The 26541-nt window shown below is 41.2% G+C and overlaps 1 protein-coding gene across 1 annotated transcript; it reads left to right on the top strand.

Moving 5' to 3' along the window:
- Positions 1-3212: 3212 nt before the first annotated feature.
- Positions 3213-20489, top strand: gpr83 (G protein-coupled receptor 83). Its single transcript, XM_039816587.1, has 4 exons — positions 3213-3662; positions 9088-9213; positions 18829-18962; positions 19697-20489. The coding sequence occupies exons 1-4, from the start codon at positions 3213-3215 to the stop codon at positions 20397-20399; spliced, it is 1413 nt and encodes a 470-aa protein (XP_039672521.1). The 3' UTR covers positions 20400-20489.
- The last annotated feature ends 6052 nt before the right edge of the window (positions 20490-26541 follow it).

Below are 26541 nucleotides of genomic sequence, written 5' to 3' on the forward strand. Positions count from 1 at the left end.
ATCATATGAATTGTTGGGCATGCGTTTTCTTACGATATCACACGAACCGGTTTGTGACAATGCGTTGAATAACACAATCATTTACATGTAAATAAAATGAAATAACACAATAAACCAATTTTGGGAAGGAGTCAAAAATATGTTGTTTAATATTATTAAATGTTCATGTATCACTACGTCCAGAAGTGTCTGTTGGGAGGTGGATGGACTGAAAACTGCAGTAATACATCCCCTGATAATATTGGTATTCCTTTCTAAAAAGGAATACCAAGGAAAAGAATCCTTCTTATGAATTGGAAAGTAAGGAAATCATATTGTTTGATGCTAAAGGACTTTATAGTACTGATAACGATGGAACATGCAGCCTCAGCCCTGCAGGGGCTTTGCAGAGAAAATGGCTCAGAGTGAATTGAATTAATTGAATTGAAATGTCTTAAATGTCCCCAAGGGGCAATTTGGTTCACATTTGCACAAAAACACATAAAAACATGAAATAATAAATAGGTAAGAACATAAATAAACATGTACACTATACATAAAAAAAATATGTGCTCTATATGACCTATAGTTTGTTGAGAAACCCAACAGCTGATGGTACAAATGGTCTCAGGTATCTGTTAGACCTGGCACGTTTTCGGGAGGTATACCTCCTTCCTGATGGTAGGAGGCAAAACTCAGAGTGTAGTGGGTGAGTGATGTTAGCCAAAATTGCCATTGTCCTCTGTGTGGCTCTGGCCTCATACACATGCCCAATGCTGTTGAGGTCAGTGCCAATTATTTTACTACATATGTTTACAGTTTTACCCAGTCTGTTTTTGTTGATTACACTCAAATTGCCAAACCAGCAGATCATAGCAAAGGTCTGCTGGTTTGATTGATCATTGAAACACTTACAAATGATGATATAAATAAGAGACATTTTGTTTAAGAAGTGAATTGATTGTTTTGACTGTTACCTTTTAAGCAGAACCAAGAAGTTTGGCCCAGAAAGTTTGGTGATGCAATGATCTCATAAGCAAGTATATTTATGTTTACATCTTTTTGTCTGTAACCTCTGGCATACTGTCCTTGTATCGTGTATTTGCGTTGTTTGTATTTGGTCTTTTTCTTTTTTATAATCAAAATTAATTAAAGTGACTAAATGTAACTTTTTCATTTTTCATATAATGATCAAAATGACCTGTAACAGTAAATAGAACGCTATTTTTATGTAGTTTTTATTAGTGTCGTTGCTCGGGTCCGATTTTTCCCGCAAAGTCACAAAATAATTTACGGCAGGTAGACAGTGCTAACACATTCTGACAGGTTACAGATTTCGGCTGAACGCAGGATAAGCCTGTGTTAGTGTATCCAGCCAGGAAGGTAGCAGGAGATTTCTTTATATAGGCCTAATTGTATTTTAATGTTATTTTAAAAGTTATCTGCTAAGTTAATGGCTGATACTGGGGCAGGGCCATCACAGAAAAGAAGGAAATTAAACGAAGGACAACTAAAAGCTAAAATTAAAAGTGAAAGAGGATGGGCAAAAACATGAGTCAACTTCGGTCGCGAATTGTCTTTTTCATCAGTAGCCAACATTAAATCTCGTCCCCTTCCATTTAGCGCATATGTTTTATTCCTTTTAGTCCATGTTTGTGTTGGCCTACTATTTTATTTTCTCTTGAGTTATTATTACGTTGGTTGCTACAACAATCTCTTAATGCTTTGACTCGTGACACAGTGACAGTGATACCAGGTTTAGCTCACGATACATCCAAAGTAGGCTACACTACCGTAACTTATTCTCTTACTGTTAATGATTTTTTGTCTGAGCAAAACATTCATCACAATAAAACTCAGTAATCTACAGTGGGTAATACAGCACCATAAAGAACAGACCTTTACTACAGCAGTTGTGGTAAAACGCTACCGCTTTTGTCCAAAGGGCCGCTGGAATCAACACAAACTGAAAGTTACATATAGCCACTTTAAATAAATAAATTTAAATAAAGAATGTGAAATAACCTTTGAACTGTCCAGTCATAAATTAGGGCGGGGCAATCATCAAACAGGAAGTACCTGCTGTGAAAGCTACCAGAAGGTCAGTGACATACACATACATACAGTTTTGACCAAATTGGTGTTAAGAGTATAAATAAATTATTATCAAAATAATCATGCTACTTTTTACGTGTTCTCTATCTGGCGCGCGCATAAACGCGTTTATAATAAATGCATCAAAACCATCATATTGTTTTATTTGCTTGATGATGCTCAATTTTCCATGTTTCATCATAAACCTTGGTTTTGTAACAGGAACAACATTGCAAATGGCAAAATGACTGAACATAAAATTAACCTACAGAATTACTTATTGAGGAAGTTTTACTAACATTCATAAATGAAGGTGCACCATGGTTTTACAGTGTCCCACATTAGGCAAATTACTGTCCCACATTAGGAAGCTGCACATTTTCTTGGACAGTTTAGCACTAAGAGCACTGATATCTGTATCATTTCTTTTATTAATGTGTTATCTGCATTTTCTCTTTTGATTTGATTAGGACACCCCCTGAGGGTTTCAAAATGGTATTGGGTGTGGATTTAATGTGTTGCCTTCACATCGTAATATACTACAGAAGTCCGAAAAGCAAAAAATGTCCCACATTTGGGCAATCCACCCCTAACAGTGAAAATAATGCATGGTTCCTTTAGTACAAATAGTGATCAAATAAGTCAACAACGTGGCCAGGTTGGTTCAGTGGGTCGAGCAAGTGCACCTCAAGAGGTCCAGGATTCGAATCCGACCTGTGACGATTTCCTGCATGTCTTCCCCCTCTTTCTCCCCTTTTTCACCTAACTGTCCTGTCCATTAAAAACGGAAAAGCCCAAAAAAATTATCTTAAAAAAAAGTCAACAACGTGATTGATTTGGCAACACCGGTGCAGAGCTCAAGAGAGAAGTGATTATCTGCCTGGTTTCAATTTTATACTGGAGACGGTCTCTCTCTCTCTCTCTCTCTCTCTCTCTCTCTCTCTCTCTCCTTCTTAAAAAGAGCAGTTGTGCTGCTGAGTCGCATCACGCAACTTGTTGCTCGTGCTTCAGCATCTCCACAGTGACACAAGGAGCGCAGCAGGTGTGCAGCTTTTAGAAAATAATAATAGGCTAATAATAATAATAATAATAATAATACAAATGAAAAAGTATTATAATAATAAGAAAATATTGGCAAAATGAGAACTGTGTGTGTTTGGTTATGTGTGGTGATCGGGATGGGCAGCCCCGACACGGCGGCAGCGGCAGCTGCAGCGGGACACACACTCAACGACTCACTTCTGGGACAGAGAATATTTTCTTACACGGAGCATTTCCTTAACGTTTCGGGGCAGTTGGATAACCGGACTTCTGGATTTTTCCTCCTGGACTTTGACGAGGGGATGCTGGAGGACTGGCGGTCTTTGGCCAGTAAGAAGCGCGGCGGCGGGGAGTCGCAGGACGGCAGAGTCAAGGCGCTGCTGGTGGCCGCCTACTCTCTGATCATTGTGATCTCCCTGTTCGGGAACACTCTGGTTTGCCATGTGGTGGTTAAAAACAAACGCACCCTGTCCGCCACCAGCTTGTTTATTATGAACCTCGCTGTGGCTGATATCTTCATCACTGTCCTCAATACGCCTTTCACCCTGGTAGGACCACCTATACTGTGTAATATTGCATTAAAATGTCTATGTTTTGTAGTTGTGTTAAAAAACAGAGAAATCTGTAATTTTAATCAATGAAACGGAGCGTGTCTCGCCTGTCAATGGCGTCATATAACCTTTGACCCCTCAAGTTTTTCTCTAACTTCTGGCAGATGAAATGTTCAACAATTGTTAATCATACAATGTCAAAGAATTATACTCTGTAACAGTAATAGCCTACATTATTTTTTCATTAATTGCATTACAACAGCTACAACACCTCAAAGTTATTTTTATTATGATTGGGCTAACCAATGATTCAATTTGCCACGTTAAGTTAGCTGTTTGGGTAGCGCACTCCGGTCCGTCTGCCTCACTCCCCAGCGCTAAGAGACTTCAGTCTGGATGAGAGGGGACATCACCATGAAAACAGCCATTGCTAGCCCCCAGCCAGTGACTAGTCTACAGCATACCAAACCAAACCCAGCCAGCACAAACCCCAACACTAATGTCAATAACAGAAAGTATGACATAAAAAAATACTTAAATTATGGAAAGTAAAAGTATTAATTATGCAGAATGGCTCCTTTCAGAATAATATATCAATGAATTAGTCATACATTAATGTGCACATCACTTTAATATTGCAGCTGGTAAATGGGGCTAATTTTGGGGCTTAATTTTGTGTTTCATACAGTGCTGGGTATCTTAAAGCTTTAGTGTGTGTGTGTGTGTGTGTGTGTGTGTGTGTGTGTGTGTGTGTGTGTGTGTGTGTGTGTGTGTGTGTGTGTGTGTGTGTGTGTGTGTGTGTGTGTGAAGGGAGTAGAGAGTCTTAAAGAAAATAGTAGAAATAGCAACTCAATAAGGCCCTTCCATTTTGTTCCATGAATATAGTGTTGACTTTAATAAAATGTATTTCAGATCACAATGACAAAGGCGAGAAAGACAGAGAGAGATCATCAGAGACAGAGAGAGAGGCAGGCAAAGGATAAGACAAGGAAATTAAATCAGTGGAAGCAGGACTTCAAATCATTGAACTCTGCCAGAATAATATATCATTGAATTAGTCATACATTAATGTGCACATCACTTTAATATTGCAGCTGGTAAATGGGGCTAATTTTAATGTGTTTCATACAGTGCTGGGTATCTTAAAGCTTTAGTAGTAACTTCTGGATATTAATGAACGTCTGTTACATTCAAGCCATTGCCAAATGAGGTGCTACAAAGCTAATTAAGACTATCAGCTCCACACAACTCTCTCTGTATTTCTCAGTATGGCTGTGTTTAGAAGATTGTGGTGACTTTCCCGCACAGAAACTCGAGTAAAGATAATTACCGCTTCTGAAGAGTCCATCATGTTTTTTTATCCTCAGTGTCCTCCTTGGCTACCATGGCTACTAGCAACTACGCGGAGGGAGGGGGTGTGCGGTGCGCGGTCATGGAAGGCTTGTATCATGTGGACGTGCCGACAGTTTTGTTGTCATTACTTAGAATTCCTCATGGGGGCAGCAGAAACTACACACTATAGCTTTAACCTCTAATAATAATAAATCATAATTTATTAGTTGAGTTATATTTTGTGTGCTGAGAAAGAGATAGAGAGAGAGAGAGAGAGAGAAAGAGAGAGAGAGACACACACAAGTCAATCAAATAAATCCAGGTCCTATCTGTTCCCTGGGTTTATGATTTTAAAAGCCCATTGCCAATTAAATATTAATCAGAAGAAACGCAACGCAATGAGTGGCTATAGTGGTCATAAAACTATCAATCATCACAGGAACTGAACCTAACAGTGTCAACTAATGTCTTTTTTACGGTGGCCCTGAGAGGCCACAGCACGCACCAATAAGACAACACGTGCAAATAAACCACAGCACGCACTAATAAGACAACACGTGCAAATAAGACAACACATGCAAATAAGACAACACGTGCAAATAAGACAACACGTGCAAATAAACCACAGCACGCACTAATAAGACAACACGTGCAAATAAGACAACACGTGCAAATAAACCACAGCACGCAACAATAAGACAACACATGCAAATAGCCCACACCACAACGGAAGGGTTTCCAGGGGACACTTTTAAGTGATGCACACGTGCCTCAACCATTGGCTTTCCGGTACATAGACAGACCAACAACAGGACAATTTTAACAATTTTCGCCATTTTATTCATCACTAAATTCACTTCTGAATACGTTTTAGGCGAGAAATGAACTCTTTAGATTTCGAATATAGGCAGTCTTGGCGGCACTACGAATTGACAATTTGTTTCTAAGTTTTTGAATTGAGTAGCTCCATGAAAGTGAGCGACAGCCAGCTGACGCGCCGGGCGGGCGCAGGTCGTGTCGCTCAGACAGTCCTGCTCAGAGACCCCGCTCTAAGGTGGAGGTCTCTCAGACCGCCTCGTAAATAAGAGGCTTTTATTTCGTTGCGATGGATTATTTGTTTAAGTATCACAACACATGTCCATTTTAAGAGTAACCTGTGGTTAGCTGCATTTTCGGAGTTAAACTCCACAAGCGCTTGCAGACTTAACAACCTCGCTGGCGCGGCACGCACACACACACACACACACACACACACACACACACACACACACACACACACACACACACACACACACACACACACACACACACACACAGATACATAATAATAAAATACTGAGCACTCTACATGTGCCAGACTGCCAGTAGGCTACATTCATTTAAAATTAAACTTTGCAGTTGGCGCTGAGTGGAGCATTGGTGGCATTGATTCTTAATTTCCCACGAAGCTGATCGGTTACGTGTCAGTTAAACTTCTCATCTCCAATCCTATCTGTATTTGTGAGAAGTGGCGCTGTCCTGAGTTGAAAGCTTATTTTACGGCTTTGTTATCGGGTTGTCCATTTCCTAAAATTCTGAAATCCTTTTTTTTTTTGAAGGGCGTGCACACGTGAGCACCCACAGGGGAAAACATAAATTGGCGCCTACACACACACACACACACACACACAGCCATAGCGCAGCAGGCAGAGGCGGGGGGGAGAGAAATACCCGTTTCTCTTCAGGAGAATTGTTTAAATTATTTATTATTAATTAAATTATTATTAGCTTTAATTTTATTGTTTATGGTTTAGCTCTAACACCCCTAACTTATTCAAAAGAGTGGAACACGATCCGACTAGTGTATTAGTTTATGTCAGTTTAAATTATAAAAAGAAGTAGGCCTATGCACTGGCGTGTCCTAGGTGTCCCTATTAGTGTTATGTGGAATTATCATTTATATATTATTGTAGTGCACTGTAAATGCCTAGGGACAACAGATGAAAATTAGCAATTCAAATTATAAAGGTTGGTGTCTCCCCTTTAGTCTACATAACATGTCATAGCATGTTACCACTTTATGTACAACTGTTCATTTATCATACAGACTGAAACTCAACTTCTAATAAATCAGAAAACAAATACACCAACAAAAAAGTATGAGCTAAATACCAAATCTAATGTATATAGCCTATGTCATAATTTAAACAAGTCTCCCGCATCTGCCTGCTGCGCTCTGGCCGTGTGTGTGTGTGTGTGTGTGTGTGTGTGTGTGTGTCTGCATAGGCGCGGATTTATGTTTTCCAAAGTGGGTGCTCACGGGCGCACGCCCTTCAAAAAAAAAAAAAGGAGTCAAAAATTGGTTGCATTTCAGAACGTTAGGAAATGGACAGCGGCTGACGCGAACACACACACCTGTTAACTCGATAACAAAGCCGTAAAGTAGGCTTTCAACTCAGGACAGCGCCACTTCTCACAAATACAGAGAGGAGTGGAGATGAGTAGTTAAACTGGCACGTAACCGCGATCAGCTTCGTGGCAAATTAAGAATCAATTCCACCAACATAACCAATCACACCATGACAGACGCTCCACTCAGCACCAACTGCTATGTTTAATTTTAAATGAATGTAGCCTACTGGCAGTCTGGCACATGTAGAGTGCTCAGTATTTTATTATTATGTATCGGCGAGTGTGTGTGTGTGTGTGTGTGTGTGTGTGTGTGTGTGTGTGTGTGTGTGTGTATATGTGTGTATATGTGTGTGTGTGTGTGACGGCCGGCCAGCGAGGTTGTTAAGCCTCCAAGCGCTTGTGGAGTTTAACTCTGAAAATGCAGCTAACCACAGGTTACTCTTAAAATGGACATGTGTTGTGATACTTAAACAAATAATCCATCAACGGCGAAATAAAAGCCTCTTATTTACGAGACCGGTCTGAGAGACCTCCATCTTAGAGCGGGGTCTCTGAGCAGGACTGTCTGAGCGACGACCTAGCGGCCCCGGCAGGCGCTAGCTGGCTGTCGTGTCACTTTATGGAGCTACTCAATTCCGAAAACTTAGAAACAAATTGACAATCGGCAGATTTTCGCAAGACTGCCTATATTCGAAATCTAAAGAGTTCATTTCTCGCCTAAAACGTATTCAGAAGTGAATTTAGTGATGAATAAAATGGCAAATTTTTAAAAAAATGTTCTTTTTTTTTTTTTTTTTTTTTCCCCCAAAAACTTTTTTGGTGTCCCTTTTCTTTTTTAAATTTTTCCCCCCCCCAAACACTTCCGTTGTGGTGTGGGCTATTTGCATGTGTTGTCTTATTAGTGTGTGCTGTGGTTTATTTGCACGTGTTGTCTTATTAGTGTGTGCTGTGGTTTATTTGCACGTGTTGTCTTATTAGCGCGTATTGTCTTATTTGCACGTGTTGTCTTATTAGTGCGTGTTGTCTTATTTGCACGTGTTGTCTTATTTGCACATGTTGTCTTATTTGCACGTGTTGTCTTATTAGTGCGTGTTGTCTTATTTGCACGTGTTGTCTTATTTGCACGTGTTGTCTTATTAGTGCGTGTTGTCTTATTTGCACGTGTTGTCTTTATTGTTGCATGCTGTGGTTTATTTGCACGTGTTGTCTTATTGTTGCATGCTGTGGTTTATTTGCACGTGTTGTCTTATTGTTGCATGCTGTGGTTTATTTGCACGTGTTGTCTTATTTGCACGTGTTGTCTTATTTGCACGTGTTGTCTTATTAGTGCGTGCTGTGGTTTATTTGCACGTGTTGTCTTATTGTTGCGTGCTGTGGTTTATTTGCATGTGTTGTCTTATTGTTGCATGCTGTGGTTTATTTGCATGTGTTGTCTTATTTGCACGTGTTGTCATATTGTTGCGTGCTGTGGTTTATTTGCATGTGTTGTCTTATTTGCACGTGTTGTCTTATTAGTGCGTGCTGTGGTTTATTTGCACGTGTTGTCTTATTGTTGCGTGCTGTGGCCTCTCAGGGCCACCGTACTTTTTGATGGATGGGTGAGGTTGGTAAATTGATAGGTGTACATGATCTAGTGTGTGTGTGTGTGTGTGTGTGTGTGTGTGTGTGTTTGTGTGTGTGTGTGTCTGTGTTTCCCCAGGTCCGGTTCGTGAACAGCACTTGGGTGTTTGGGAGGACAATGTGTCACATCAGTCGCTTTGTACAGTACTGCTCTCTGCACGTCTCCACTCTCACACTCACCGCAATCGCACTGGACCGTCGGCAGGTTGGTCTACATGAAGCAGTGATGCTCTTCTGTCCTTTGAGAGCATTATTGCTTGATACCATTACTGTGTGAAGTACAGAACACTATGCTGTGAAGATATGACGTGGAGGTGAATGTTGTTGGATATCCTCTGCTTCGCGTCAGGGTCCTGCATCACCCTGTCCGGGTTCTAATTCGCAATAATGACCGTCTCACTCACATTATTCCTAACATAAAACATGAAAATAGGTGTTATTATGGACATGTAAAACAGATTTTATAATAAGGATGATATGGATCATATATTTACCGGTAGATTATTCCAATCTAAACAATCTATTCCAATCTAAACATAGGCTTTCTTAGTTAGTGATTTAGATATAGCAGGAAACTGATAAAAAAACATACCAAATTACTATAATTAGAGGAAAAAGGTACCATAAACATGTTAAATAGTAAGGGTAATGGAATTCTATACATTTAAAAATGAACTGCAGTCAATGTAGCTGTCTTATGATGGGACAGGGCTAAGCGTTTCATATAGTGTACAATGATGAGTTATGAAAGGACATTATCTTAATATAATATCCAATATTTGACAAATAGCAAAGATTAGAGAAAAGTAAAAAACAAAAAAGGATTTGTGTATCAGCACTTTGTTACGGAGTCTTTCCTCTCCCATTTATCATCCCACGACCCCTCAACTTCATCTTATGATCCTTTGGATGGATCCGACTCCTATGTTGGGAGCCACTGAACTAAATTATGACTGTAGCCATATATTGTAAAGTAGCTCCACCTAAATTAGCTACAACCGTAAACGGCTGCTTACGTATTGATGCATCAGTAACAATCTAATAATGTTTTAATAATGTCAAAGCCATAGGGGTCATTTTTCTGAGAAGCAAGAAAAAGTATATTATTACACCCTCCATTTAAAAGGAACAAAACAAGGCTCAAAAGGGATTGGAGGATGCAACATATACAGTACAGGCCAAAAGTTTGGACACACCTTCTCATTCAATGCGTTTTTATTTTCATGACTATTTACATTGTAGATTTGCACTGAAGGCATCAAAACTATGAATGAACACATGTGGAATTATGTACTTAACAAAAAAGTGTGAAATAACTGAAAACATGTCTAATATTCTAGTTTCTTCAAAGTAGCCACCCTTTGCTCTGATTACTGCTTTGCACACTCTTAACATTCTCTTGATGAGCTTCAAGAGGTAGTCACCTGAAATGGTTTTCCAACAGTCTTGAAGGAGTTCCCAGAGATGCTTAGCACTTGTTGGTCCTTTTGCCTTCACTCTGCGGTCCAGCTCACCCCAAACCATCTCGATTGGGTTCAAGTCCGGTGACTGTGGAGGCCAGGTCATCTGGCGCAGTACTCCATCACTCTCCTTCTTGGTCAAATAGCCCTTACACAGCCTGGAGGTGTGTTTGGGGTCATTGTCCTGTTGAAAAATAAATGATGGTCCAACTAAACGCAAACCGGATGGGATGGCATGTCGCTGCAGGATGCTGTGGTAGCCATGCTGGTTCAGTATGCCTTCAATTTTGAATAAATCCCCAACAGTGTCACCAGCAAAGCACCCCCACACCATCACACCTCCTCCTCCATGCTTCACGGTGGGAACCAGGCATGTAGAATCCATCCGTTCACCTTTTCTGCGTCGCACAAAGACACGCCGGTTGGAACCAAAGATCTCAAATTTGGACTCATCAGACCAAAGCACAGATTTCCACTCGTCTAATGTCCATTACTTGTGTTTCTTGGCCCAAACAAATCTCTTCTGCTTGTTTCCTCTCCTTAGCAGTGGTTTCCTAGCAGCTACTTGACCATGAAGGCCTGATTTGCGCAGTCTCCTCTTAACAGTTATTCTAGAGATGTGTCACTTGGGGACACATTCAAAGTTTTCGCAATTTTCCGGACTGACTTACCTTCATTTGTTAAAGTAATGATGGCCACTCGTTTCTCTTTACTTAGCTGATTGGTTCTTGCCATAATATGAATTCTAACAGTTGTCCAATAGGGCTGTCGGCTGTGTATCAACCTAACTTGTGCACACCACAACTGATGGTCCCAACCCCATTAATAAGGGAAAAAATTTCACTAATTAACCCTGACAAGGCACACCTGTGAAGTGAAAACCATTTCAGGTGACTACCTCATGAAGCTCATTGAGAGAACACCAAGGGCTTGCAGCACTATCAAAAAAGGAAAGGGTGGCTACTTTGAGGATTCTAAAATATAAGACATGTTTTCAGTTATTTCACACTTTTTTGTTAAGTACATAATTCCAGTGAGAATCTACAATGTAAATAGTCATGAAAATAAAGAAAACGCATTGAATGAGGTGTGTCCAAACCTTTGGCCTGTACTGTATATAAAAAAAGGATGAGAGACACAATGTTAACAATTAACCAACAAGCTTTATTAAATAATGAATATTCCCAAAAGTAACAAACAAGGAAAAACAAAAAGGGACTGGAGAGCACCTAAATGTGCATGGAGGTTGGGAAACCCTGCTTGTTGTGGAGAAAAAAAAAAGATGAAACTCTCTGCCTTCTTATCACCTCCCCCACTCTTATCTTATCTACCTGAGCACTAATTACACTCAGGTGTGACTGACACACACACACACACACACACACACAAAATGGGGGAGCACCGTGGACATCATTCACGCATAAAGGCCAATTAATAGCAGCGCGACAAGGTATCAGCCAAGACATTATCTTGACCTTTAATGTGCCGGATCATGATATTAAAAGACTGTAGGAATAGTGCCCAACACATTAGCCTCTGATTCGCATTAGAGCCTCCTTTTCAATAGTGGAGTACACAAGTTGATGCCGGTTAAATTTCTTGGAGAAATACGAAACTGGGTGCTCCACGCCATCATCTCCATCTTGGAGAAGGACCGCACCTGCCCCTGCATCACTCGCATCAACAGACATTTTAAACTGACGGTTGAATGCAGGCGCAGCCAGGACTCGGGCATGAGTCAGCAAAGCCTTTACACAATCAAACACCTGCTGGCAACTCTCAGACCAATGGAAAAGTTTTTTTCTGACTCAACAGGTCGCTAAGAGGATAACAATCTGGCTTCGTGACCCCATTCACCTTTCGAAAATCTGTTACAGCCATCAGACTTAGCAGCTAGGAGACACGGCGACCTCCACGGACTAGAGCTAGGCTCCGCAATGCCACACTCCAACATATAATCAACCTGCTTTTGCAAACGGAGGTGCTTGCTAGGTTTGCCCACATCAATTTCATGCTGCAGCACATGGGTTTTAGTCGGCACATTTGAAAACCGAGAGATATGAGAACTTATTAGACTGACCACGTCCTCATGCTGAATCTGAGTCAAATGCGGAAAACTAGACAGACCAACAACATCCTCAACATCAGACATCGTCAAAGCTGTCAGGTCCACAGTGGAATTGGCACCGGACAAGGCCACTGTCACCTGGGCCTCATCAATCATTTCAGCACTGGACAGCGCCACAACCGCTTTGACCGCACTGACAGAGGACTGAGGGTTAGCTTCCCTGTCCAGATATGACTTCAACATATTTATGTGACACAACCTACTTCTCAGTCGACACTCCGGAGTGGCAACTATGTAGTCATGGTCTCCTGAACCACCTCACGGGTAGCAAAAAGGAGGTGGACACCCTCATCCCAGTCCTTACTGGACTCAATGGTTCCGTCACGACGTGAATCGGATAAAACGGGAATGGTTTGATTTGGTTTGATTTGGTTTACCCAAGATCTGACAGAAAGGACATGTTTTACAGTACTGTCGCACATCACGTTTTCAATCCTGGCCAGAAAAAAACACAGCAAAACGCGATCATATGTTTTACTCACTCCTAAATGGCCCGCAAACGGATTATCATGAGCGAGTTTGAGAATTTCATGCCGGTGAGTTGTCAGTACTACAATTTGAGTCCCCACCCCCCAATCATCCTGTGCGGATACGTGCAGCGGTATCCATTCATGCACAAGCACACCGTCCTTCAAAAAGTAACCGGTGGACATTTCCTCAACTTCATCCGCTGGAACGACCGTATCAAAACAAGAAGCTAATGACCAATCATGTTTTTGTTCAATAATCAGCTGCTCCCGTGACATGCACTCTTTGGAGCTAGGTTCCTTAACAGGAGAGGAAACAGCCAACGCTACAGGAGTGACTACAGATAGAGACTGAGCGGGAGAAGAGACTGCTGGCGAGGAAGCCAGAAAGTCAGAATCAGCCATGAAACTGTCAGCCAATTCCACCTGGCTCCCATCACCAGGCAAACTGTGCTTCTGTCTCAGACATTGCACGAGTGACAGCGCAAACTGAAAACACCTCTGGGAACTGCTGCTCCAGGTCATCTGGGTACTCAGAAAGGGGAACAGCAGTTACTTCAGGATTTAATAGCACTTTGCCCCCCCAGCCAAATCATTACCCAAAATGAAAGACACCCCCTCTATGGGAAATAGAGGATGTACTCCTACCACCACATGCCCATTCACCAACTCAGAGTTAAGGTGAATAGCATGCAACGGCACGCCCAGAAACTGCATACCAAAGCCTCGAACTAAAGCTTCAGAATTGATAGAGGAGTTATCTGAAAATGTCAGCACACCTTCCAGAATGACTGACTATGAGGCTGCACTATCCCTCAGGATGGTAACAGGGACTATGGGGTCCTCCTCTGACAGGGACACAAAACCTTTCATGATAAATGGAGCATACACATCAAGATCAGATTTAACTGAAGTGGACTGTTTAGGCAAAGACCGATCTGACAAAGATTCGGTTTTCATTTACTGCCTTTGGAGACCTATTTCGTTTATTCAAGGAAAAAACAGTGATTTATGGTGTGGCCACGCTTTTTACAGTAAAAACAGACTGGTCTGTCTTTGGTGTCCACAACTTTCTTACTGTTAGTCTTAATCTTGCCCTGAGAGTATGAGTTTACAGGGAAAGTAAAAGATTTGGCTACAGAAACACCACGATCAAAAGACAGGTGAGATTTTTCAAAGGTGTCTCTGTGTGTGAGGATGTACTCATCAGGCAGCTCAGCGGCATCAGAGACCTTAGATACCTTCTGTTCATTAATGTAAGTGGCAATTTTGTTTCTTAAATTCTTCCAGCAATAACAGATTACGCAAACCACCAAAATCAATGACGTTCTTAGACTGGCACCAACGATTGAACATAACTTCCTTGTCACGGCCAAACTCAACATACGTCTGGTTGTCAGTTTTCTTGACCCGCCGAAACTTTTGGCGACATGCCTCGGGCACCAGTTCATATGCCCTCAGCACAGCTGCTTTGACTTTGTCATAATCTAGACTCAACTCCGGTGACAAGGATGCATAGGCTTCTTGAGCCTTGCCATACACACACTGCAAAAGCAGTGGCCAAACATGCGTAGGCCACTTTAACGTGTTCGCGACACGCTCAAAGTGAAATATTTATCCTCATCCCTCTCACCAGAGGGAGGAACCAAACGAATACACTTGTTAATATCAAATTCATGTGACTGAGACACCATGGGTGAGGAGGGAGAATACCTCTCCTTCATTTCAAGCTCCTTCAAACGAAGCGGTCTGTCAACTTCAATTTTGCGAGATTGCAATTCATAGTCAAGTTCCTTCTCTTTTACCGCCAAGCGACGCATTTCAAGTTCCAACTCCTTCAGACGGAGCTGTACCCCCGCGTTTTCTCTTCTTGAAGGAGAAAGAGAACTCATGGTGGCAACACCGGTGTCAGAAGGCAACACCCTTTAACAGTTAAAGCAGCCCCCAACTCGGATTTTAGCACATTCTTTTTCGCCTGTTTAGGCACAGTGATACCAAAATGATTGGCAATAACAACCAAATGCTCTTTCGTGTAAGGATGCAATATATCCAGGCTCGGTTGCACTAGAAAGTCATCAACATTAAACTCCATGGTCAAGAGTGAACAGCACAACCCCGACTAACCGATCACTATAAAAAGAACCTCCCTTGCCGAGTCAGAGACGGTATAACGGGCTGGAAAAATATACCAATCGAAAATTGGCACAGCACACAAAAACTCAAGGAGCAGCAGCACCAAAATCAATGGCATCCACATGTGCATGAATTAACAACAAAGCACACAAAAGTAGGCAATGAGAAGACACAGCAAACAACACAAAGTATCAAAGTAACCATCATCCAGTGTCAAACTACACTTCAAAGAAGTGTGGTTCGCAATGGGCCGTCGCTCCCCGCGTCTCCCCCTAAACTACCTAAAAAGGGTAAACTAATATATAGTATAATATAATATAAGACAGACAGAGGGAGAAAACAAGACACACACACACACACACACACACAAGAGACACGTGTGAATCTAAACGTATGTGTATTATGTGTATAGATAGATAGATAGATAGATAGATAGATAGATAGATAGATAGATAGATAGATAGATAGATAGATAGATAGACTGTATTCATCCCAAGGGAAATTTTAGAATTTAGCTTATGTGGGTTCACATTTCTCAAAAGTAAAAATTTTCACGCAAATTACAGCAATTAGATGCTAAGGGTTTTGAAGTACCCTAATCACCTTTATAAGCCGCGTGTCACAGCAGCTGCTGCAGCTTCAGACTGTGTCGATAAGCAGGCTGGGCCAAACTATAAATAATGACTTCCTGTTGTTTTGTTAGTTGTTCAACTCTCCTCACAGTTTGAAAACCTCGATGGCTAACCAATGCAAGTGAAGACGTCCAGACAAGTTTGGGAAATGGACATTTCAAAAAATGCTTTATTGTAGTGTCCTTTTTTAATAGAGGCGTAAGAGTACTTTTTCAGCTGGAATTGAGTTCTCTTGTTGAATCTGAAGGAAATAATGAAATAATGAGCCGGACAGACTTTCTTCATCCACTACTCTAGTTGTGGTTAGAAAACCAACTACAGCACTGGTGGAGATACCTGAGGACACTGCACATTATAAGCTATAATCTTGTTTTACAGCAGTGTTTGAAATTTCTCCCTCGTCCATTGCCTTTTCCCTACATGAATCAACAATGCAGACTTCGCACAGTGAAAGCTCCCAATGCAAACAATCTATATCCACCAAACAGGTGTAATATAGCAGGTGTAATGTTTCATGACTATGATTTATGACTGTCAGCTCATGCATTGTATTGTGGGATTTTTCTGAAGCAAGTAGTGAACGTGCTATGAACACTACATTTTTGACTTTGTCAACAGCTGATGATAAGACACTCTCACCTCAAAGTCCATTTAGCAGCTGTTCTGGAGCTTTTAATCATATCTCACAATCTTCATTGGCAGATTGACTTTGCTCAGTTGTCATCTTAAGGTTGCACTTCACTGTTTATTGAGAGTGGGAAAAATGACATCTGCCCTCGAATTCAACCAACAACACGTTTTTATAAATCTTTTCTTTTTCACCAATGATACATGCGTCGGTGTACAAAGTCAATGGCGCTGAGTGCAAGATAGGGCCCATTATGTTCAAAACCTGCTTAGACGTAGAATGGATTTGGGACACGCTGTCCATGGTGCTGAATTTTAAGGGAGATAGCGTTGAGATGGAGAATAATGATTTCAAGTAAATATAGGCTATCAGGTATCTCTTGATATCAGAAATGTATGTGTAGCTGTTAATGTCAAGCTTAAAGCATCCTGGCTTATATTTGTGACTTAAGTTTGTGAGTCAAATGTAGATGTGTTTGAGTTTAACTGTGAGGAAAGATAGCCACACTTGTAACCACGATGCAAAAATGATGAAATAAATACAGTGCTCAGCATAAGTGAATAATCCCATGCTTAAGTTGACTAAAAAGAGGAATAAAAAAATCATCTTTTGGAAATTGATCTTAATGGCCATTCAGATTTTTGGGGTGGCCCATGCTAACTCAGGCACCTCCCTGGACACGCCCCTGTGTGTCTGTGCATTGACTGTCATTTTTAAATAGTGGACAGGGCCTTTTTTTTACCTCAACTGAAGAGGGTACTAGCCTAGGTATTGTTCGTGGTACTGGTACAGCGGGTACATGGAATTTCGTTTGATGTGCTGGTACACCATGGACAGGAAATCTTTTTAAATGCTCTCCTTTGCATAATCATCACCTCTACTTTGCTGTCTAAGCTGCATATGACAGTTAATGACTGTGTCCACAATATGAAGCATGGTTTACGGATGGAAATGAGGCAATGCACATTATAAATGGGGAGCCATTCCAGTACTCAAAACTACAATTAAGGGATATCTTGGGGGTATGTACAGACTAAAGAAAAGCAGAGGAGGGACATCTGCTGGATCTATAGGGCAAAGAGCAGCAATGGACATGAAATGTCACTAAGCCTTAGAGGAAAACATCACAGCAGTGGCAGGCGCTGCATCTTGTCGAGGCCATAAAGTTGAATGAATGTCATTCCATTGCTATTGAAATATTCTCGGTGGTTGTTGCCACAAACAGCATCAACAGCGTGGAGCTTTTCAAAGCTAAAACCCACATCAGGAGGAGGTAGAGAAGGAACGCAAACCAGTGTTGGAGAGGTGCTGACCACGATAAAGTACAGGTTGCCCCTCTCCAACACTGGTTTGCATTCCTTCTCTACCTCCTCCTGATGTGGGTTTTATATATTTCAATAGCAATGAAATGACATGCATTCAACTTTATGGCCTTGACAAGTTGCAGCGCCTGCCACTGCTGTGATGTTTTCCTCTAAGGCTTAATTACGTTTGATTACCTTTCATGTAAAGCGCATTTCCAGTCCATGGTGTACCAGCACATCAAAACATTTTTACCATACCAGTACCACGAACAATACCTAGCCTAGTACCTTCTTCAGTTGAGGTAAAAAAGAGAGGCCCCGTCCACTATTTCAGAATTTACGGTCAATGCACAGACACAAAGGGACGTGTCCATGGAGGCGCCTGGGTTAGCATGGGCCACCCCAAAAATCTGAAGTGCCACCCCATTACCCTAATTTTTTGATTGGCTATCCGCCTGGTCAGAGTTGGGACCTTTGGCTTATTTTTTTGAATTTTGTAATAAAGAACTTAAAGAATAACATATGGAAGCTTTATATTACATTTGTATGGCGCAGTTGTGTCATGTTTGGTAAGTCTATTTATTTTAAATTATAAAACCACATCAGGAACTGTAGGATACTGTATTGCTAGGAAGAGACCCGCAGGGCAGCCGGTGATCATCAGTATCATATAAAACTAGACAATCAAAGTAATCCATTGGTACCAACCAATGTGGCTAGCTTGCCATAAAGGGCTACAGGCTAAATAATGCTCCAAACTAAGACTACATTTTGCCGAAGGAAAAACTGACATGGCCATTTTCAAAGGGGTCCCTTGACCTCAAACCTCAAGATATCTGAATCAAAATGGCCTTTATGGATACTCACAACTCTCCCCTTTTCAGACATGCCCACTTTATGCTAATCCATGCCGTTTTACATGTTCTTTCATTTTTTGTGTGTTATTCTCACCTATTCTAAAAATTGTGTATTTCAATATATCTGCATACTGGGGTCTTGGAGTTGCATATATTCGGTATGAGTGTATTTGCACTGACTTTGATCTGTGGGAGGTAAATTTTGTTTCAGGTGATTTTGCACCCTTTGAGACCTCGCATGTCCCCGACACAAGGCGGTTTCTGGGTCGCTGTTATCTGGATAATGGCCAGCTGCTTCTCCCTGCCTCATGCAATCTACCAAAAACTCCTGACTTTTACGTACAGGTAAATTATACACACTCATACATTTTAATAAGGATAGATCCAGAGGAAGTGTGTAATATTATTTTATGAGGTTGGCAATAGAGGAACACTTTGGTGATTAGACTCCATCAATGTGAAGCATCTTCATGGAGTAAAAACCCATCGAGGTTGAATGTCAGTTGACTCCAGTGTCAGTCCAACGTATTGTTGACCCCACCCATCAACACCGACCTCCTCCCTCTGCAGACTTTGTGACTCTCCAACGATGGATAAGATTCATAATTACTCCGGCTGCCAGGGGGCCTAATGTAGACTAATATGGAGACATCAGAATTGTGAATGTAAGGACTTTGACAGAGTTGTGAGAAATAGCAGAAATTCACCCAAAATGAAGGCAAACGTGATAGATTACTGTTAGGATTGTTATTTTGTTGGCAGGTTTGCTGAATATGCAAAGCATGTCAGATTAGAGACACATAATAACATTATTTAATCATCAGGAAATTAATTAGCAATTTTGGGGTTATTGGACCAAAATAAACTATGTGAATGTGTCTCATTGGGCTCTAGGGAGTTATAATGAGAAATGCCACAATTTTCTGCCATTTTATAGACAAGAAAATGAGTCAAGAAAATCATCAAAAGTATAATCAATAATAGTTAGTTGCAGTCCTACACTCGCCTGTGACTTAACGCTCACCTTGTTCACTAATCTGTCGTTGTTGCTTCCTCTGTACTGTGACTCTCCTCACCAGTAAGGAAAACGAGCGCAGCCTGTGTGTCCCAGACTTCCCAGAGCCATCAGATGTCTACTGGCAGTATATTGACCTCCTGACCTTCATATTACTTTACATGCTGCCACTCCTCATCATCTCCGCCTCCTACACCACAGTGGCCTGCCGACTGTGGCGCCAAAATGCCATCGGTGACACCACAACAGCTCAGCATGCCGCCCACAGAAGAAAGCGGCGGCGAACGTTGGCCATGTTGCTCCTGGTGGTCGGGGTGTTTGCTGTCTGCTGGTTCCCACTTAACTGCTACGTGGTGCTGCTGTCCAGCCAGGCTATCCACTCCTCTAACGCCCTGTACTTCTGCTTTCACTGGCTGGCTATGAGCTCCACCTGCTACAACCCTTTCATCTACTGTTGTCTGAACCCCACCTTCCGTCAGGAGCTGAGGCTTCTCTTCGACATGTGCAGGAGGAAACGGAGGGCGGTGGTCGGGATGGAGCCAGAGCTCCGCCCTGTAGCTGCTCCTTGTCACAGAACTGCTTGGCCTGACAACGACGAGTCCTCGAGGCCAAGGCATGCTATGGGCCATGCCTCCTCACAGCAGAGTCAGGCTTTGTCCAGTCAGTCTCACAACCTCAAAGATACACACGTGCTCTTCATCGCCAGGCAGGTCCTCACAGGAAGAACTGACATCCTCTCAGTGGAGCCCATCGTGGCTGTAAACTGACTGGAAATAACTGCCACAATGTGATGGGATTATGGTGTTAAAGATTCCTCAGCACGTAAAAAATTAGCGGGTGTTCAAGAGTATGCCCAGTTGTCCATGTTCAAATTTCCATTTTTTCTGTGCACTTTAATGACTCCTGCTCCATATCTGCTTGACAGTTGAGATTACAAGTTCAGTTTTGAGCTTGGTAACAATCTCACCACAAGGTTCAGTAGGTGTTCTGGAGATCAAGTCCAATTTTTTTAAATTGTCTTAATACTGTTGCAGCATTGACACTATAAAATACATGCTGTACATGCAAGGGGTGCAATGTGATGCAAACTTCATGTCACGTAAAACTTCTTTATCAGAATATTGTTCTATATATTCTTATGAAAGAAAAAAAATAACTTTGTAGTCGTAATACTACGATGTTGATGTTCTGATGTTACTGTCAGGTTTGTCTGTGTCTTTTCATTCAGCAGCCTTCACAGGTCTGCATGACTGAATCGATAGCAGCAAACCATTCATTTATTCATCCCCGCAATCTCTCTGGAACTGAGAAAAAAATGTATCATTCAGTTGTGACAAGAACTGCTCAAGTATTTGCCTTTACACTTTTTTACCATTCTGCCTACAAGGACAGAATCTCAGTGCATATATGAAAGTGTTGAGAATAAAATTCCGTTCACACATGGACCGTATTCACATGGAAAGAAAACAACAAACAACCAACAAATTATTACAGCAGTCTATGTAACTTATCTTCCTCTTCATATTCTCACAGTATTACTCTGAACAATTGACTGTTTAGTCTCTTAATTGCTTTAAAATCCCCTTTACACTGTGTGATTTTGGGCCGTCTGAGATGAAAATTGACAATCGTGAGAAAAGCATAACATTTTTGGTCATCAGTCCTCCTGTCTACAAACCACCCGATGATAAATATGACCAGTTTTATTTAGGTCCACACTGTCCACTAGCTTGCAGGTGCTCCCAGTTTATTTGTCATTGGTTAAGTGGAGTTTTTTTTTGTTCACTTCCTTTATTTCATGCTGCCCATATATCCACATAATCATCAATATGTAACGTATGCTTTACTCTAACTATTAAATATACCTCAGGTCAACAGGGTCTACAGTCTCTTCATCACTGTGTAAAGGTAATTATAGGTAGGGGTACATAGCTAGCAACAATCTCTGAAGCTTCCACTCAAAGACAAGCGGCTAAGCAAACAGAATAATTGCCTCTACTTTGTCAGTTTTCCCACCATTACATATTGCCCTTTTCACCTTTTTCATGTCTTCACAGGCCTGATTCATGTTTGCACCTTCTGTATAGTGTGCAAGTGGTCAATTTATTCTGCCAATGAAAGGAAGCAATGTGGATGTGCTTATCCCAGCTGGTTATCTTTGAATGTATTTCTTTTTCTGATATTTAACATGTCTCATTTTTACATGAAGAAATGTAACTGGGAACAGCACACTTTCCTTTTGGAAGGTCATATTCCATCACATCACATTATGGCTCTGAGAAACACGAAGCCCAGTGAAGCCCAATTTTGATGGTATTCAAACCAGACTGCAGCTGTCTTCAGAACATCTGGAATAAAATAGAACAAAAGCATTTAGCTAAGAAAAGAATGCATATTTTTGACCAAAAATCACATCAGCTGTTTATTAAAACGTGTGTTGCGTGGCCGGGTTGGTCAGTGGGTAGAGCAGGCGCACATATACTGAGAGTTTATGCCTCGATGCAGAAGTACAGGGTTTGAATCTGACCTGTGACGATTTCCTGCATGTCTTCCCCCTCTCTTTCCCCTTTCTCATCTAACTGTCCTGTCAAATAAAAGGCGGAAAAGCCCAAAAAATTATCTAAAAAAATAAGAAACTTGTGTTGCTGCGTCTTTAGAAATAGACATTAGGAATAGAAAAGTGTGTATTTTCTTCTACAGTATGTCGTTGTGTTATACAGTTGAAAATCAATTATGTGGTTTCAAAATACGTGTTATACATTTTCAGCTTTAAAGGGTCTGCCATTTTTGTGTTCCAGTAATGTAAAAAATAAAATGGAATAGGAGACTTTTGTCTTTCCCTCACATTACTTAACATAACATTTATTTGAAAAGCATGAATGGCAGTGAAAATATGTTGAGAATATATTGTTGTGAGTGTTCAGTGTTTGTTGTACACAAAATATGTTCTATATCTAAGAAAGTGAGAACAGTAAAATGTGTGTGCATGCGCATTTTGATTTGTACATGTGCACAGTTATGTAAAAGAAAAACTGCTGAAAATTGCTTGATTTTTCTCTCTGTGATTAATGAATCAGTTGCCTTTTTTGTTGTTGGTTGGATTATTGGCCACAGAGGTAATGATCAATATGTAAAATCTTTGCAACTTTATGTCTCTTCTTAATGTAGTTTTCCAAAATTAGTGGTTCAGGAATGTTAGTAACATAATGTGGTTTTCTGTGTGTCTTTGTCTTTAAATATGTTTTTGTGAATGTTTGACACCACAACACCCTAAGATATATTAAATAAAAGCAACTAAACTTGATTCTAAACATTGTCTTTGAACGTTCAGACTTTTATAACTTTTTTTTCTGGAAATATCAAAAGGCACTGATTGAACAATAATAATCGCTTTAATTCTAAACAATGCTGGGGAAAAAGAGCATTTCAACCACAAAATACCTTCGAGAGAATTCAGAGAATTGGCGTACATATAATACACATTTCATGGGACATACTTATCTAATGATAAGAAAAGCAGAAACACAGTACACAGTGTATACCGAATAGTAGTTCCGGGAGAGCTGCTGTTAAGAAATGTTTCCGTACAGTCATGACACATGGCATACTTTTCTCTTGAGGTGGTATTGGCTGATGGGAGAGAGCACTCTAATCCGATGGATCGAAGCAGTACAATGTGTTATGCACCAGAGAGACCATTATGAACACAGAACCCCATTAATAGGTTTGTTTTTCCGTACCTTCCAAAATAACTCATGCATTTTTCCATTTAACAACTTCAATAAATCTTTTTTTAAATCTGTTGCCATGGCATTGCTAAGGTTATGGTAGTCTCGCATTGCCAGACCTTCCTCCACAGCGCTGCGAAGGAGGGTCTGGCGAGTCCGCACAGCATTCCAGGATGGGAGAAAAATGTGCACTGGTATATTGGCATTTCTTTAAACCAATCACAATTACCATGTGCGGTGCTAAGCGACTGACACGATGACGGCGCCTCTGCAAAATAGCCTCAGGAAGGAACTTGTTTAGGTGTAACGTGTACGTTCAAAAGTTGTTTTAGTCATGCAACAGAAAACTCAGATTGGACAGATTAGTCTAGTTAGCTGTCTGGATTTACCCTGCAGAGATTATAGGACTTGTTCCTAGAACATGATTCGAAGTCAAACAACATTATTAGAGGCGAATTGCTGAATAGAGGGAAAGTCGATATCTCTCATTACTATTCTCGAAATGATACCGTAAACGTTACAGTAGTATAAAACGATGGATTGTAAATTTTAGTACACCAGAAGTTTATGTAAATAACACTTGCCTGCTGGCTTCTGCTCTCTGCTGCTGCTGCTGCTGTTACTACGGGCGGTAAAGTGAGGTTAGGAGCATCTACAAATTACAACAACCGGAAAGAGATGCAACAAAAATATTTATTAATTTAATGATTAAATAAGGTAATGTTAAACTTACCTCAAATTATTACTTGTCTCCTGCTAGTTATACTACAGCACTTACTTTAAAAAATAAGTTTTATTATAAAAATATTTTTGTTGCATCTCTTTCGGTGTTGTAATTTGTAGATGTCCCTAAGCACTCGTCTCACAGCAGCAACAACAACAGCAGAGAGCAGAAGCCAGCAGGCAAGTGTTATTTACATAACCTTCTGGTGTACTTACAAACTTTACAATCCATCGTTTATGTGAGTCACAACCTATATATACTAGTGTAGACCTTTGGTATCATTTCGGGCATTATTAGTGGGGTAATGTTTAGAGACACTTCGGATCCATTAGCCTCTGCGCTTAAGCTATTCAGCGGCTAACGCTACTTCTACCTAACTCTCCCAATGTTAGACCCAGGTGAAAAAGCTTGGGGGGGTGTTTGGCTCGAGGTCATGGTGCAAAGGACCCTAGGGTGAAATTACTCCCTAACCATCACTTTAACCATAGTCCTCATAACCCATTCGTAGAGTTTAGAATGCCGACACAAAAGAAAGCGGAAGGGGTGGGGCACCCCCTTTAAAAAAAAAAAAAAACCGCTCTTTTCTCTTTTTTTCAAAACCCCCCCCCCCCCTCCAAAAAAAATAAAAAATTCCCCCCAAAAAAAAAAAACACCCCCCCCCCCCCCCCCGGGATTTGGTTGTATTAGTGTGTGACTTTGGTGTTTTAAAGGGTTAGTTCGGAAAGTTACACAATATGTTTCCAGCTTTTTGTTTCGGTATTTCGGCCGCAACTTTACTGTTTAGGTTTACTCTCACTGCCCTCATCACAGCTACTTTCAGTGAAAAGGCTCTGATAAACCCACTGTAAACAATCTGCCCAGTGTCAAATGGCAGACAGACACATTTAACGACTAGCTGGTGAAAATAGAGACTTCCCATGAAGAAAAGCAGCATCAGCGTTGTTTCAACAAGTGCCTCAAAATGTATAATATATTCACTTTAAACTGACAAAGCTAGTGTAGGACAGTAATTATGATGGGAGCAAAAGAAGGAAGTGAGGTGACGTTGTTGTAGATCGACAAAGTCTGCAAAGGGAGGATTTCGGGAAATTTTGTGGTTTGGGTTAGGTCAAAATCAAGGTCTTAGGTCATAATCAAGTCGTTTTTGTGCTAAACCTAACCAGAGTTAGCAGCTGGTGAGCATGCATCAGGTAAATAGATTCTTCCCTCAGAGGGCTGGAGGCGACCAAAACGGAACTGATAAGAGAGTAAATATAAGACTTAATTTAACACTAAACCTAACCTTAATAGACAAGACAAGACAAAAATTGCAATCTCTGAACCTGGTTAGCAATCTATGCATATGTAGATTATACACATGCATTATAACCCCTCCAATATGGTTCCTGTCTGTCTCTAACAATGTCACTGTCCAATGAACGCAAAAATATAGTAAAAAAATCAGAAAAAAAGTGTACAAATTTCTGAAAAGTGTAAATATATGTAAATATAGCTTTAGCAGTTTAAAGCATGTGAACAGACAATCAATGCTTGTTTTGTTTTGGTGAGGACAGAGCGTATTAACAGTATCATCACTTGAATAATCTAGAGCTGCTACAATGATCACAGACCTTCTCTCTTGTTTGAAAACAGTTGCATTAAATTATTTGAAGTAGACGATGCAGGTGATACTCTACATCAGTGGTTCTCAACCGGTGGGGCCCGCCCCCCTGGGGGGGCGCGGACACTCTCCGGGGGGCGCGAGTAGGCTACAGGATGGGAGAAAAAAATGAATAAAAATATTCAGAAAAACAATTTCCCCCATGTTGAAATGCAAGTGGTTGGACTATAACACACAAACAAATCATCCTCCTGGCGACTTTTTTGTCAAAAACTAATCTAGCGACTTTTACTGGTGTTATTGGAGACTTTTGTGGTGTTTGGAGACTGGAAAGCACGTATCACTCTGCAGTTACTGTGATCAACGAGCAGCGGGTGCTGCCGTGAGCCCCTCCCCCGTCCAAAAGCACTCCGAGGCGGTCAGTCTCTCAGTAGCCTCGCGCAGCAGTCCCAGCCTGCAGTCAGAGCAGAGAGGAGACACACACCACTCCTCATAGAAACTCAGATTTTGCTCCTTGCAGACAGAGTGGACGCCTTCACACAAAAACTTGACCTCTGGCATGGCCGCATCAGAGTCGAGGGAACTGCGGCATGTTCCCCAGCCCTGCAGACTTTATAACTGATGCAGGCACGTCACACGACTTCTCTTCTCTATTTCAATCAGCGTCTGAGCACCTGTCAGCAATGAGAGAGCAGCCATTGACCAGGCGGGAGTGAGAACGGGTCAAATTAATTTCCTTGTTTCTGTTATGAAGACGATCGTGTGTGTGACTCGAACATCTCACATTTAGGCCTACCAACAAAACGTACAGCGAAAGACCGCGCAAAACATTTCAGACTGTAGCCTACTGCCAACGT

This window comes from Perca fluviatilis, chromosome 1, assembly GCF_010015445.1.
Source record: "Perca fluviatilis chromosome 1, GENO_Pfluv_1.0, whole genome shotgun sequence".
Taxonomy (NCBI): Eukaryota; Metazoa; Chordata; class Actinopteri; order Perciformes; family Percidae; genus Perca; species Perca fluviatilis.

Coding starts and splice junctions, on each gene's coding strand:
- gpr83 (XM_039816587.1), top strand. CDS start 3,213: ATGAGAACTGTGTGTGTTTGGTTATGTGTGGTGATCGGGATGGGCAGC. Junction 3,663..9,087: donor TCAATACGCCTTTCACCCTG/GTAGGACCACCT, acceptor GTGTTTCCCCAG/GTCCGGTTCGTGAACAGCAC. Junction 9,214..18,828: donor TCGCACTGGACCGTCGGCAG/GTTGGTCTACAT, acceptor ATTTTGTTTCAG/GTGATTTTGCACCCTTTGAG.